Source organism: Thalassophryne amazonica, chromosome 15 (genome assembly GCF_902500255.1).
Source record: "Thalassophryne amazonica chromosome 15, fThaAma1.1, whole genome shotgun sequence".
NCBI lineage: Eukaryota > Metazoa > Chordata > Actinopteri > Batrachoidiformes > Batrachoididae > Thalassophryne > Thalassophryne amazonica.
This window is the reverse complement of record NC_047117.1, coordinates 96,667,519-96,683,918: the sequence shown is the minus strand read 5'-3', so window position 1 is coordinate 96,683,918 and position 16,400 is coordinate 96,667,519. Positions and strand designations below refer to the sequence as shown.

The following is a 16,400-nucleotide window of genomic DNA, read 5'->3' as shown; positions in this document are numbered from 1 at the left end:
AAACAGTTATTGAACCATTTACTTATATTTGTAATCTGTCTCTGTCAGCAGGGATTTTTCCAGACGAAATGAAAATTGCCAAGGTAGTCCCATTATATAAAAATGGAGACAAACATCATTTTTCTAATTACAGGCCAGTGTCATTGCTTCCACAGTTTTCTAAAATTATGGAAAAAGTTTTTGTGACAAGATTGGATAAATTCATTGAGAAACATCATATTTTAAATAATGCTCAGTATAGATTCAGAACAAAACATTCGACAGCTATGGCAATTATGGAATTAATAGAATAGCAACAGAAAATAAGGATATTTTGTAAGTATTTTTATCAACCTGAAAAAAGCTTTTGATGTTATCGATCATTCAAGATTGCTTCACAAGTATCAAAAGTATCAACAGTATCAAAAGCAGCACTGAGGTCTAACAGAACAAGCACAGAGATGAGTCCACTGTCTGAGGCCATAAGAAGATCATTTGTAACCTTCACTAATGCTGTTTCTGTACTATGATGAATTCTAAAACCTGACTGAAACTCTCCAAATAGACCATTCCTCTGCAGATGATCAGTTAGCTGTTTTACAACTACCCTTTCAAGAATTTTTGAGAGAAAAGGAAGGTTGGAGATTGGCCTATAATTAGCTAAGATAGCTGGGTCAAGTGATGGCTTTTTAAGTAATGGTTTAATTACTGCCACCTTAAAAGCCTGTGGTACATAGCCAACTAACAAAGATAGATTGATCATATTTAAGATCGAAGCATTAAATAATGGTAGGGCTTCCTTGAGCAGCCTGGTAGGAATGGGGTCTAATAAACATGTTGATGGTTTGGAGGAAGAAACTAATGAAAATAACTCATTATTATATAAGAACGTGTGGGCAGAGTCGCATGTCGGGCTGGACCCGACCGCAGGGGGTCGCGACAGGAAAAACACCTCTGTTGGAAACCTTAACGGACAAGTTGGAACATGCCCAAGCTGTTAAACAATTTCTCAGTTACTCACTTGTTGAAAGCCATCAAAAGCCGCCTGAATTTTACAAATGGTTTTCAACACGGAGGTGTTTTTCCTGTCGCGGCGCACACAGATTTGTGGTGTCGTCACGGAACTGACTCGGTGAATTTTGCCGAATGGGTTGTCTGAGAAATGTTGGCAGTCTTACTATAAATGGTCTAAGTATTTCATTCTGGAGTGTGAGGTCTACATTTTCTTTTTTTATTTGAGTAGAAAACAAAGTAAGGATTACAACGTTATTGAGTGTATATATATTCAATTGAATTCATATTACAATTTACTTCAATATTCTGAAATGCAAAAAATTAAGGCAATGCACCCTATAGGTAGATCAGAATATATTACTTTTAAGCCCACTATAAATATTAAAATTACATACATTGAACCATGTGCCCTGCCTCATGGCTACATGCATAATGTTTTAACAACAAAAAAAGAAAATTGTGAAAATCTGTTTTGCATACAGCAAGTTATGATTGATTAAACGCACTGACACTTCATTGTGCCTGTCAAATAGATGACACTGAGCGGAGCGGGTGCCCCTTCCAAGATGGCGGCCCTACAGCTCGCCAGCGCCAGTAGGAAGCAGCGGTCAATGCGGGGTCTACTCATATATATATATATATATATATATATATATATATATATATATATGCCTCACGCAACTGCACATGGGGAGATGATGTAAGTTGCTCGACGTGCAACTGTGCATGCGCATTTTTTTTTTTTTGCTTTTGTTTTTTTTCCATCAAAGTTTTTTAATTTATTAATTGTATTCAGTGTATTTATAGCCTAATAACTAAAACATTTTCTGTATTTTACGTTAGGAGCATAAATGTATGTATATGTATATTTTGCCTGTCGAAATAAGCTAACTCCATGTTAAAAATACTTATCGTTTTATAGTGAGTAGATTTTATACATTACTATGTTCGGATGAACAATTTATACATTTACTTGTCCATCAAAATAAGCGAACTTCGTTAAGTAATTTTTTAGTGCACACATATGCAGTTACGCGAGGAACCTCATCTCGACAGACCACGGTTAACAGTCTAAAAATTACCGGACAAAAATTTATCATAAGATAATTAGTCCGATAATGGTTTTCAAAGTTATCTGAAAAGATAATCCAATAAGGAAAACTTTATCTTCGATAATTATCGTTTATTGGATTATCAGAACTGTGCCCACCACTGGATAGCATAGTGTCATGAACTAGGAAGCTTTGTAAAATGGTTTCTTAACTGTGACTACATCTGCTTTGTAATTTATGTCACAGAAAAATAAATATATTAATTATGTAATGATATACACATTATAATTATATACATACAAAGGATAAAGAAACTTAAAGAAATCAGTTAAAAAGTTCATAATGAAAGTTTATTGACAAAAATGGAACTTAGTTGGAAATTAAATGTATCTATCCTTATAATGGATTCACATTACACATCTATGGGCTCCTATATTGTTGCTACCTTGTAGAGCAATGTTGCTGTTATTACAATAATGTGTCATCAACTTCAAACTGATTAACTTCCAAATGATATGGGGTTTAGTAATCATGAAATTAAAAATGCTTCAAGGTGGTCAGTGACTCTGGTGGGCAAAATTCAAGACCAGTTGAATGAAGGCACTGGTAAACTCCTACAACCCCTGGCAAAAATTATGGAATCACCGGCCTCGGAGGATGTTCATTCAGTTGTTTAATTCTGTAGAAAAAAAGCAGATCACAGACATGACACAAAACTAAAGTCATTTCAAATGGCAACTTTCTGGCTTTAAGAAAACACTATAAGAAATCAAGAAAAATAATTGTGGCAGTCAGTAACGGTTACTTTTTAGAACCAAGCAGAGAGAAAAAAAATATGGAATCACTCAATTCTGAGGAATAAATTATGGAATCACCCTGTAAATTTTCATCCCCAAAACTAACACCTGCATCAAATCAGATCTGCTCGTTAGTCTGCATCTAAAAAGAGTGATCACACCTTGGAGAGCTGTTGCACCAAGTGGACTGACATGAATCATAGCTCCAACACGAGAGATGTCAGTTCAAACCAAGGAGAGGATTATCAAACTCTTAAAAGAGGGTAAATCATCACGCAATGTTGCAAAAGATGTTGGTTGTTCACAGTCAGCTGTGTCTAAAACTCTGGACCAAATACAAACAACATGGGAAGGGTTGTTAAAGGCAACATACTGGTAGACCAAGGAAGACATCAAGCGTCAAGACAGAAAACTTAAAGCAATATGTCTCAAAATCGAAAATGCACAACAAAACAAATGAGGAATGAATGGGAGGAAACTGGAGTCAACGTCTGTGACCGAATTGTAAGAAACCGCCTAAAGGGAAATGGATTTACATACAGAAAAGCCTAACGAAAGCCATCATTAACACCTAAACAGAAAAAAACAAGGTTACAATGGGCTAAGGAAAAGCAAATCGTGGACTGTGGATGACTGGATGAAAGTCATATTCAGTGATGAATCTCGAATCTGCATTGGGCAAGGTGATGATGCTGGAACTTTTGTTTGGTGCCGTTCCAATGAGATTTATAAAGATGACTGCCTGAAGAGAACATGTAAATTTCCACAGTCATTGATGATATGGGGCTGCATGTCAGGTAAAGGCACTGGGGAGATGGCTGTCATTACATCATCAATAAATGCACAAGTTTACGTTGATATTTTGGACACTTTTCTTATCCCATCATTGAAAGGATGTTTGGGGATGATGAAATCATTTTTCAAGATGATAATGGCATCTTGCCATAGAGCAAAAACTGTGAAAACATTCCTTGCAAAAAGACACATAGGGTCAATGTCATGGCCTGCAAATAGTCGGGATCTTAATCCAATTGAAAATCTTTGGTGGAAGTTGAAGAAAATGGTCCACGACAAGGCTCCAACCTGCAAAGCTGATCTGGCAACAGCAATCAGAGAAAGTTGGAGCCAGATTGATGAAGAGTACTGTTTGTCACTCATTAAGTCCATGCCTCAGAGACTGCAAGCTGTTAGAAAAGCCACAGGTGGTGCAACAAAATACTAGTGATGTGTTGGAGCGTTCTTTTGTTTTCATGATTCCATCATTTTTTTCCTCAGAATTGAGTGACTCCATATTTTTTCCCTCTGCTTGGTCTAAAAAAGTAACCGTTACTGACTGCCACAATTTTTTTCTTGATTTCTTATAGTGTTTCTTAAAGCCAGAAAGTTGCCATTTGAAATGACTTAGTTTTGTGTCATGTCTGTGATCTGCTTTTTTCTAACAAAATTAAACAACTGAATGAACATCCTCCGAGGCCGGTGATTCCATAATTTTTGCCAGGGGTTGTATAACCCTCTCCTTAGGTCATTATATATGCACAGAACAAATCAATGACTGGTTAAGTATTTTTTTTTTTTTTCCAGAACAGTCTCCATACTCCTTGATGGGTTTCTTGTCTTGCTTTTTTTTTTTTTTTTTACATCACCTAAACATAACGATTAAAATAAGACCATCATTGTAATGCCTTTTAAAAATATATATTCTCAATATAATAAACAGTGGAGTACCTAGTTTCTATATTCTTGTACTCTGACTGGAGCATTCAGATAATGTTGCATTATGACTATACTAATTCCTTTTCCAATACACCTAACCGGAGCACCCGGAATAAACCCACGCAAACACTCAAGAGAACATACAAACTCCACATAGGCAGGGGTGCACATAACTGGTACTCATCATGCTCATGTGTGCTAAAAATGATTGATGCACAGCAGACAGCACACAGAGGGAAACACCTTTCCTACAATCTGTCATTGGTTTCCTCCTGTGTAGTGCTTCCCTTGCGTTTTCTGCTGTGCATCATTTATTTTTCGCACACACAAGCACACGAGTACCAGTTATGTTCATGCCTGCACATAGGCATCAATTTGACCAATTAATGCTTAGCCTAGGCTTGTGTGTCACACAAAGTGAGGAACCTTGGGGTAATTTTTGATCCTTCGTTGTCCTTTGACCTCCACATTAGAGATATTACTAGGACTGCTTTCTTCTACCTGCAAAATATAGTGAAGATTCGTCCCATCCTGTCTATGGCTGATGCTGAGACCCTGATCCATGCGTTCATCTCTTCTAGATTGGACTACTGCAATGTTCTATTTTCTGGTTTACCACAGTCCAGCATTAGGGGTCTCCAATTGGTTCAAAATGCTGCAGTCAGACTTTTGACATGAAGCAGAAAGTTTGACCACATTACACCCATTTTGGCGTCTCTTCACTGGCTTCCTGTCCCAGTGAGATCAGATTTTAAGGTTCTGCTACTAACTTATAAAATTATTCATGGACTGGCACCTCCCTACCTAGCTGACCTAATTGAACCTTACGTACCGGCCCGGGCTTTACGTTCTCATGGTGCAGGACTACTTTGTGTCCCTAGGGTGAATAAGAAGTCTGTGGGTCACAGAGCTTTCTCTTATCGTGCCCCTGTTCTGTGGAATGATCTCCCTGCATCAATAAAACAGTCAGATTCTGTGGAGACTTTCAAGTCCAGACTTAAGATGCACTTATTTTCCCTTTCGTATGACTAGCATACAGGTATAGTGTGTTACTATGCTTTCTACTCTCTTAAATTAATTTTATTAGTAAACGGAGCGGGTCGTGGCCTCAACTTTATCTAAATTCTGGGTTTTTAGTGAAGCTTAGGGTTAGTGGCCGGCGATCACCTTAGTATTTCTTCGTTTTACTTATGCTTAATGCTGACAAATTATTTGGTCTTTTCCACCTGATTCTGTTTTTTCCTCTGTTTGAGGTGCAGCTCCATCCAGAGATGTGGGAGTGAGTGTCGTCTTCTGCAGGCTTCCCGTACTGTGCACCAGAGTGGACTCCTAAAATCTCCCAAAATTTCCTGTATAATCGTATTGTCAATTGTGTCTGTATCATGGCCCAAGCAGAGGGTTGCCCCTCTGAGTCTGGTCTGCTTGAGCTTTCTTCCTCAAATCGTCAGAGGGAGTTTTTTTCTTTACCACTGTCGCCTGTGTTCTGGCTCTGGCGGTTAGTAAGGTTAGACCTTAGTTGTGTGAAGCGCCTTTAGGCAACTTTGTTGTGATTTGGTGCTATATAGATGAAACAAATTGAAATTAAATTGAAATTCCACATAGAAAAGGCTACAGATGGTAATTGAAGCCATAATCTTCTTGCTATGAAGCAACAGTAGTAACCACTAAGCCACCGTGTTGCCCATGTGATGCAAACAACACTCTGATGCTGCGACCCCAAGACTAAATAGTCCAGCATAAAAGTGGGCTAAAATTAAAAAAATGGCAGGATTTTTGAGTTACACCTTTAGCCTGTGCTATATATCAACATTTCTTCCAAGTACAATGTTTACTTTTTAGTCCACTTGAAAGAGAATGAACCAAACAAAAAACCGCGGCCTATATCTCGCGCCCACAGATTGAGCTCGACGGACTACTTTCTCCACCCTGCTCAGAGTGTCGCTCTCGTTTGGAGCAATAACACACAGAATGTGTCTCTTTGTCCCACACTGATCTCTTTCAGTGCAGCTTCTTGTTCTAACACCAAGTTAACACCCAAGTCTTTTATCTTCAAACTGTAAATGGTCATCAAAACATTCCAGTCGTATCTTTCTGAACTCTTCTGCATCAAACTCCATCGTGTCAATGTTTACAATGTGTTTGAACAATAACAGGTGAAGTTGCTCATAACTTTAAGTTTCTTAAATATTTATTACGACCACTCTTAAAACTTCAGTTCTCTTTAGAATTTTATTACTGGTAAATTTTAGAATTAGACGAGATATAATCATTATCTCACAGGAATATATCACAATTATCTGGGAACTACTTTTTGCGCGAGGAATTCATCAAGCACATCCGCTGCGGGAGCGTACTGACACAGAATACCAGAAACTGGACAGTTCGGCCATAACGAGAGCGTCCACTTTTAGCTCGTCATAAGCTAAGCTAGTGGCGCTCGTGAGAGTGTGTGATATTAGTTCAGTCATCACAGGAAAGAGATCTTCAAGCATTTTTCTCTTTATACAGTAAATATTGGAGTTGGTAAAGAAAAATAGAGATATTGTTGAACAGCCGAATATTTCTTTGTCAATTTCTGTAAAGTAAAATGAATTTGATAATTTGTCTTCATGTTTTCATTTGCAATAGAATGTGGAGTGTTCACAACACATTTGTGTGTATGGAAATAAAAGCTATTATAAGGATTTTAAGCTTTACGTGCTTTTCTAAACACACTAATATTATTCTGAACACAACTCTACATGCACAATAAAGGTCCATCATTATTAATATATTGATAACAAAATACACTTCACGGAAAGCCCTTGAATTTCTGTCAACACTGACATCAATAATGAGGATTAAATTCACTCTCAATTCTGGAAAGCTGTGACGCTGAGGAGCCGCCGTCTGGACCAAAGCACCTGTTGCTGAATCTAGTCACATGACTCACATCATTTCCAGTTAATTAGTGACCGATGCCTCCATGAACAGGAAGCTTCTTATGCCTGCGAGTGGATCAAGAAACCGATAAACCATCAAAAGTTCACTTCTGCAGCTGATGTCTTGACCTTTGACCTTGTTTAGATGGTGCCACTCTTAAAACATTTCATTTTTTCAGTCAGCTGTTATCAAAGCACACAGAACCGATGAAAATGACAGCAGATTTTAAGCTTCCATCAGTTCAAAGGTGATCAGCGTCTTTGTCTTCATGGAGAAGATGATGCAGCTCCGGCACAGAACCAGAACCACAAAAAACCAGAACTGATTAGCTGCAAACCAACAGTGAGTGTTCAGCAGTGATTTTAAAACATAATAAAAACACTAAGTCTTTCAAAGTTCAGAAAGGTGGTGGTTCACTTCCCCTCCCAGGCATCTTCTCTCTGTTTGGCTGCCAGTCGCTTTTTGCTCTAAAAGATCAATCAGACATAAAGGTCATCAACAAATTAATCTACTTCAGAAATAATAAATCTAATCAACATTTACAGAGGTCTGCAGATTCCAACTAAAAGTTTGGCAATTCAGAGTCTGACTATTGTCTCAACATTATTCACACAATCATTATGAGTTAGAATCAAAAACAGACACGATTGATCAACTGGTTGAAAAACAATCCATCACACACACACGATGTCGTTTATGTATTATTTGTTTTTGTCAGCTCAGAAACAAAACACACTCGAGCACCAAACCTCTGCCAACACATTTCTAATTCGACATTTACCTTGGAAAAAACATTCAAGGTCAAAGTGACTTTTTCATAAACTAAATTAGATGTAATCAATGTCAGGAGGATGTATTTAGCGGACGCACTTCAAAGTTTTGTGTGTTTTTCTATGGTTTCTGAATTCTTTTTCCAGATCATTTTCACAGAACACTGGTTTTCTACGCTGTGCACAATCTGTTGTTGCTTTTTGGCACTTGGTTCCTGACTGATTGACTGGAAAACGGACATAAAACTGGAACCTCCATCCAGTTTTGGTGGTGTAGGTAAATCCAGAACATAAAATGAGAGTGATTGAGGCACTTTTGACTGAGATATAATGCAAATGATTCTGATCATTAATGACCCCACCCATCTGCTAAGACCATATTTGAGCTCCTTCCTTCAGGGAGACGCTATCGTTCCATTAAATGCACCACGTCTCACCATGTAAACAGCTTCTTTCCACAAGCTGTGATGGCTTTGAACTGTGCACACTGACTGACAAGCACTTTACCATTCTTTATTATCTCTTATTGCTTTTAGTGTTATTTATTCATTTATTATGTCTTTGTGTCCACGTCTTTAAAATGTATGTCTATGCACACTAAGCTCTTGCAACATTTTTTCCAATGTAGCTTTACTGCAAATGGCAAATGAACTGAAAATGTATATTAAATGGGTTTCAACATTAAATTTAAATGGCCACAAAATCTGTAATTTGGAAAAAATTTGCAAATCCTCTTCAACCTATATTCAATTGAATACACCACAAAGACAAGATATTTAATGTTCAAACTGATAAACTTTATTGTTTTTGTACAAATATTTGCTCATTTTGAAATGGATGCCTGCAACACATTTCAAAAAAACCTGGTACAGTGGTATGTTTCCCACTGTGTTACATCACCTTTCCTTCTAACAACACTCAATAACCGTTTGGGAACTGAGGACACTAATTGTTGAAGCTTTGTAGGTGGAATTCTTTTCCATTCTTGCTTGATGTACGACTTCAGTTCTTCAACAGTCCGGAGTCTCCGTTGTCGTATTTTGTGCTTCATAATGTGCCACACATTTTCAGTGGGTGATAGCTCCGGACTGCAGGCAGGCCAGTCTAGTACCCGCACTCTTTACTATGAAGCCACGCTGTTGGAACACATGCAGAATGTGACTTGGCATCGTCTTGCTGAAATAAGCAGGGACGTCCCTGAAAAAGACGTTGCTTGGATGGCAGCATGTGTTGCTCCAAAACCTGGATGTACCTTTCAGCATTGATGGTGCCATCACAGATGTGTAAGTTGTCCATGGCCATGGGCACTAACATACCCCCATACCATCACAGATGTGTAAGTTGTCCATGCCGTGGGCACTAACACACCCCCATACCATCACAGATGCTGGCTTCTGAACTTTGCGCTGTTAACAATCTGGAATTCTGGACGGCGGCGGTGTTTCTGGATGTTGTTGATGTTTGACTTTCACTTGCATGGTAGAGTTTTAACTTGCACTTGTAGATGTAGCGACGAACTGTGTTAACTGACAGTGGTTTTTCTGAAGTGTTCCTGAGCCCACGCAGTACGATCCTTTACACAATGATGTTGGTTTTTAATGCAGTGCTGCTGAGGGATCAAAGGTCACGGGCATTCAATGTTGGTTTTCAGCCTTGTTTCTTACATGTAGAAAGTTCTCCAGATTCTCTGAATCTTCTGCTTATATTATGGACTGTAGATAATGGAATCCTGAAATTCCTTGCAACTGAACATTGAGAAACATTGTTCTTAAACTGTTGGACTATTTTTCTGACGCAGTGTTCACAAAGTGGTGATCCTCACCCATCTTATTTGTGAACGGCTGAGCCTTTTGGGGATGCTCCTTTTATACTCAATTATGACACTCACCTGTTCCCAATTAGGTGTTGTTTGAGCATTCATCACTTACCCAGTCTTGTTGCCCCAGCCCAACTTTTTTGAAACGTGTTGCAGGCATCCATTTCAAAATGAGCAAATATTTGCACAAAAACAAAGTTTATCAGTTTGAACATTAAATATCTTGTCTTTGTGGTGTATTCAATTGAATATAGGTTGAAGAGGATTTGCAAATCATTGTATTCTGTTTTTATTTACATTTTACACAACATCCCAACTTCAATGGAATTGGGGTTGTACATAACGCTCTCACCCATATGAAAGAAATTGGGGCAGTGCAGTCTTGTTTGGGGACGATTGCTTAAAGGGGTACAATATAATGCATATGACGTAATATATATACACTGGGGAAAATAAGTATTTGACCCCTTGTCAGTTTTGCAGGTTTTCCCACCAACAAAGAATGTAGGTCTGTAATTTTCATCATCGGTACACTTCAACTGTGAGAGACAGAAAATCACATTGTATGATTTTTTAAATAATTAATTAGTATTTATTGCATAAAATAAGTATGTGACCCCCTACCAACCAGCAAGAACTCAAAATGCTTGAATTCAATGGCGTCTAGGCCCACTGGAGGAGACATCCAGGACCGTGGCTGTGTAAGTGTATCATGTTAAATGGAGCACCAGAAGCAGCTAAAGTTATAGTGATAAGAGAACTTTCAGATCTGGAAAGGTTTAAATGATGGGTATTTGGTTTAATAGTGATTATGTCTGTGTTGTTAAAGGAACATGGGTAGGATTAATTGGGGCAATGAATTCCTGGTATGCTTACGTTATGTTTACACTATGCTGGAGTCTGATTGTTAATTGTGTTTGTATTCTATGATGACAGCTGATCCTTTTGAATTTACGTTGGTACAAGAATTACAACCTTTTCGGTATACGGAACATCATATTCAAGATTGGGAATATGAGATAGACCCGGATAATCATTTTTATTCCTCTGTAAATAATAATTGCCAGTACTATAGTGAGGAACAGTACAATAAGTGCACTATATGGGAAGGGAAGTTCTCTATAATTCACTTTAACAGTAGGAGATTGTACAAGAATTTTGGGAACATTAAAGACTATTTAAAACAATTCTGCCAACCTTTTAGTATAATTGTTATAACGGAAACTTGGCTTGCTGATGATGATGTTTCAAATTATGAATTGGAGGGTTATGAATTTAATCATCTGAATAGAGATAACACAGGTAGCGGAGTAGCATTGTATGTTGATAAAAGGCTTAATTACAAAATCAATGATCAAGTGACAATGGCCATATATAATCTTTTGGAATGTATCACAATTGAAATATGTTTGGGAATAAGTAAAAATATAATTATTAGTAGTATTTATAGAGCTCCTGGGTCAAAAATGGAAGAATTTCAAAATTGGGTTGATAAATATTTTTCACAGATGGGTAATAAGCGAATATTTGTCTGTGGAGATATAAATATTGATGTTTTAAATCCGCATCAAAATAAATGGACAGATGATTTCATTAATACTTTGCACACCTTAAATCTATATCCAAAAATTACTAGGCCTTCAAGAATAACTTCTCAGTCAGCTACCCTTATTGATAATATTTTTACAAACAATATTAATACAAAAACAATAAGTGGTTTATTGATCAATGATATCAGTGACCACTTACCAATTTTTATAGTAACAGAGTTAAATACTACTAAATGGAAGGAGAAAATACAATATCGAAAGCGGTTGCAATCTGAAGAAGCTATTATCGCCCTAAATGATTTACGTCTGCAGGATTGGAATTCCATTTATACGGAGAATGATGCTAATTTAGCATATGTTAAATTTGAAAAGTTATTTCTTGATGTATATAACAAAAATTGTCCAGTTCTACATTGCAGTTTAAATAGCAAGTATAATGACCATTCATGGATAACAAAGGGACTGCAAAGGGCATGTAAGAAGAAAATATGTTATATAGAGAGTTCATCAGAAGTAAATCAAGAGAGGCTGAGATTAAAATATAAGTGCTGTAAAAATAAACAAACAACCATTATGCGGAATTGTAAAAAATCATACTATGGCAAAATTCTAAATGATAATCAAAATAATAAAGGAAACATGGAAAATACTGAATAGTATTTTAAGAAATAAACCCAAATCAAAGAATTACTCATCTTACTTGTAATAATAAAGATGAATATGACATGAACCAAGTAGTGAACAGTTTTAATAAATTTTTTGTTAATGTTGGGACAGATTTAGCAGCTGACATTCTGCATACTACATGGGAAAACCAGCAATTAATTGAGAGAAATCAATATACTATGTTTCTTGGCCCGGTTGATGAGAAGGAAATTATTATGATAGTCAGCACATGTAAAAGTAAAAAAGTCAACTGATCATAATGATGTACATATGGCTTTAGTAAAGCAGATAATTCCAGAAATTGTTAAACCATTAGCATATACATTTAATAAATCATTTCAAACGGGAATTGTTCCAAATGGTATGAAAGTGGCAAAGGTGATACCTCTATTTAAATCTGGTGACAAACATCTTTTTAATAACTACAGGCCTGTGTCTATATTGTCGCAATTTTCTAAGATACTGGAAAAAACAGACAGAAAACAGAAAATAACAGACTGGATAGATTTATTGAACTTCACAACTTGCTTGATGACAGTCAATATGGTTTCAGAGCGAAAAGGTCCACTGCTTTGGCTTTGTGCAATGCAATCGAAGAGATTAATAAACATGTGGACCAAAGGGAATTAGTAATAGGTCTATTTTTTGACTAAAAAGGGCTTTTGATACAATCAATCATAACATATTTAAAAAGTTGGAACTTTATGGGAATAGAGGAGTGGCTCTGAACTGGATTAAAAGTTATTTGCAAAACCGGAAGCAGTTTATTAAAATCGGGGACTGCAGTTCTACATATCCGGACATTGTTTGTGGGGTTCCCCAGGGCTCTGTGCTGAGACCAAAATTATTATTTTATATATTAATGATGTAAAGTTTCCAATGTGTTGAAAGCAGTTCTCTTTGCTGATGACACAAACCTGTTTTGTTCTGGAGAGAATTTGCAGCGATTATTGTTTGATTTGAGAGTCGAAATGATAAAGCTGAAGAGTTGGTTTGACATGAACAAATTGTCATTAAATTGGTCAAAAACCAAAGTGATGTTATTTGGAAACTACAAATTGGATGTACAAATACACTTAAATATACTTGGGGTAAATCTAGATTGTGTCAAGGAAAATAAGTTTTTAGGTGTGATTATTGATGATAAAATTAACCGGAAAGCTCATATTCATCATATTCAAAAGAAAGTTTCTAAAAGTATTGCAATATTGAATAAGGCAAAGTACATTTTAGACAGTAAATCACTACATACTTTGTATTGTACATTGACTGCGCCTTATTTGACATACTGTGTGGAAGTTTGGGGTAATAACTATAAAACTACTTTACAATCATTATACATCCTTCAAAAAAAAAGAGCATTAAGAATAATTCATAATTCAGGGTTTCGGGATCATACCAATCTGTTATTTATTAAATCAAAGATATTAAAACTTTATGATATGATTACATTTAAGACTGTTCAGCTGATGCATAAAGCAAGAAATAAACAATTACCTCTCAGAATTCAAGAATATTTTACGTTGAGAGAAGGAATGTATAATTTAAGGGGTATGTTTTATTTTAAAATTGAGGGCGCTAGGACGACTAGGAGGTGCTTTTGTGTTTCCATTTGTGGCCCAAAAAAATTGAATAATTTACCAGAGAAACTTAAGCAATGTCCAGATATTAATCAGTTCAAACATTTAAACAAATGGTATTTGGTAGATATGTATTAGATTAATAGGGTTGAGTTGTGTTATATGTAGAGGCTGTTGTACTGGAACCTTCATTTTTTTTTTCTTTTCTTTTTTTGTGAGTTGTCTGGAGAAATATTTGACTTCTTTTATCTGTAACTAGGTGCTGCTGTGTTCAGATTGTGTTGGATATAAATGTCTGAACAGGCAAATATGCCTGATGATTTTATAAAGGAGGGTAGGCATGGATAAGCCTTGCTTCTGCCTACACCTTTAGGCACCATGTATTTGATTTATTTTCTTATCTTTTTGTTTTTGACTTTTCTCTTATGAGTTTGGTCATATGAGTGAATTTCTGTTATGCTTGGGTGTCTAATAAATTATATGAAATTATTTGAAATATTATATTTGAAAATTCTGGCTCACACAGACCTGTTAATTTTTCTTTAAGAAGCCCTCTTATTCTGCACTTTACCTGTATTAATTGCACCTGTTTGAACTTGTTACCTGTTCACACACTCAATCAATCACACTCCAACCTGTCCACCATAGCCAAGAGCAAAGAGCTGTCTAAGGACACCAGGGACAAAACTGTACACCTGCACAAGGCTGGGATGGACTACAGGACAACAGGCAAGCAGCTTGGTAGAAGACAACAACTGTTATGATTATTTATTAGAAAGTGGAAGAAACACAAGATGACTGTAAATCTCCCTCGGTCTGGGATTCCATGCAAGATCTCACTTTGTGGGGTAAGGATGATTCTGAGAAAGCTCAGAACTACATAGGAGGACCTGGTCAATGACCTGAAGAGAGCTGGGACCACAGTCACAAAGATTACATTAGTAACACATGATGCTGTCATGGTTTAAAATCCTGCAGGGCAGCAAGGTCACCCTGCTCAAGCCAGCACATGTCCAGGCCCGTTTGAAGTTCACCAGTGACCATCTGGATGATCCAGAGGAGGCATGGGAGAAGGTCATGTGGTCAGAAGAGACCAAAATAGAGCTTTCTGGAATCAAATCCAGTTACCATGTTTAGAGGATGAGAACAACCCCAAGAAAACCATCCCAACCGTGAAGCATGGGGGTGGAAACATCATACTCTGGGGGTGCTCTTCTGCAAAGGGGACAGGACGACTGCACCGTATTGAAGGGAAGATGGATGGGGTCATGTATTGTGAGATTTTGGCAAACAACCTCCTTCCCTCAGTAAGAACATTGAAGATGGGTCATGGCTGGGTCTTCCAGCATGACAATGACCCCAAACACACAGCCAGGGCAACTAAGGAGGGGCTCCGTAAGAAGGATTTCAAGGTCCTGCAGTGGCCTGGCCAGTCTCCAGACCTGAACTCAATAGAAAATCTTTGGAGGGAGCTGAAACTCCAAACCTGAAAGATCTAGAGAAGATCTGTATAGAGGAGTGGACCAAAATCCCTGCTGCAGTGTGTGAAAACCTGGTGAAAAACTACAGGAAACGTTTGACCTCTGTAATGGCAGACAAATGTTTCAGTACCAATTGTTAAGCTCTGTTTTTCTAGGGGGTCAAATATTTATTTCACGCAATAAATTGCAAATTAATTATTTAAAAATCATACAATGTGATTTACTGGATTTTTTTTAAGATTCTGTCTCTCACAGTTGAAGTGTATCTATGATAAAAATTACAGACCTCTCCATTCTTTGTAGGTGGGAAAACCTCCAAAACTGACAGGGGGTCAAATATTTATTTTCCCCACTGTAAACCACGGCATTTTCAATGGGGTTCTGGGCAAATTACATGTAAACAACGTGAAAATGCAAAGAAAAAGTGACGACGCGGTGGAAAGTGGACATATGTTGCGGTCTGTTTATGATCCGTAGCAGAAACGTGTCAAGGCAGGTTTGCAGGAGAGAGAACGAAGCTACTCTGCAAAGAAAAAGTGACGACGCGGTGGAAAGTGGACATATGTTGCGGTCTGTTCATGATCCGTAGCAGAAACGTGTCAAGGCAGGTTTGCAGGAGAGAGAACGAAGCTACTCTGGTTAGGCTAACACTTACTGACACGACATTTCCCTCTCCCTTTGCCTTTTCTTCTCCACTGGGAAACAACAACAACAAAAAAAATAAATAAAAAAGAAGAAGAAAAACTAGGACTGCAAGCAGTCATATATGGGCCCTCGTTCCGCGCGACCGACCACCCAGGCCGTCCCCTTGAGACCAGATGTGGGCATGTGCGTAGAGGGGCAACCACTCATCACACAGTTAAAATTTCAAGCAAATCACACAATGCATGAAGGAGTTATGACATGTTGATGGTTCATCCACTAGGGAGTGCTCAGTGTACAAACAGTGTTCAGGTGTGTTCAGGGGCTGACCCTCATTACACATGTAAAGTTTCAATTCAATGAGGCAAAGCATGAACAAGTTATGGCATGTTGATGGGTCATCCAGTAGGGGGTGCTC

The 16,400-nt window shown here is 37.5% G+C and overlaps 1 protein-coding gene across 1 annotated transcript in view; it reads right to left on the bottom strand.

Annotated features, from left to right (window-relative positions):
• Positions 1–6,839: 6,839 nt before the first annotated feature.
• Positions 6,840–16,400, bottom strand: part of r3hcc1l (R3H domain and coiled-coil containing 1-like) — a 59,945-nt gene continuing 50,384 nt past the window's right edge. Inside the window, exon 7 of the mRNA XM_034188915.1 lies at positions 6,840–7,944. Within this exon, the coding sequence (XP_034044806.1) occupies positions 7,868–7,944 (77 nt within the window). The 3' untranslated portion in view covers positions 6,840–7,867. The remainder of the gene's footprint in view (positions 7,945–16,400) is intronic.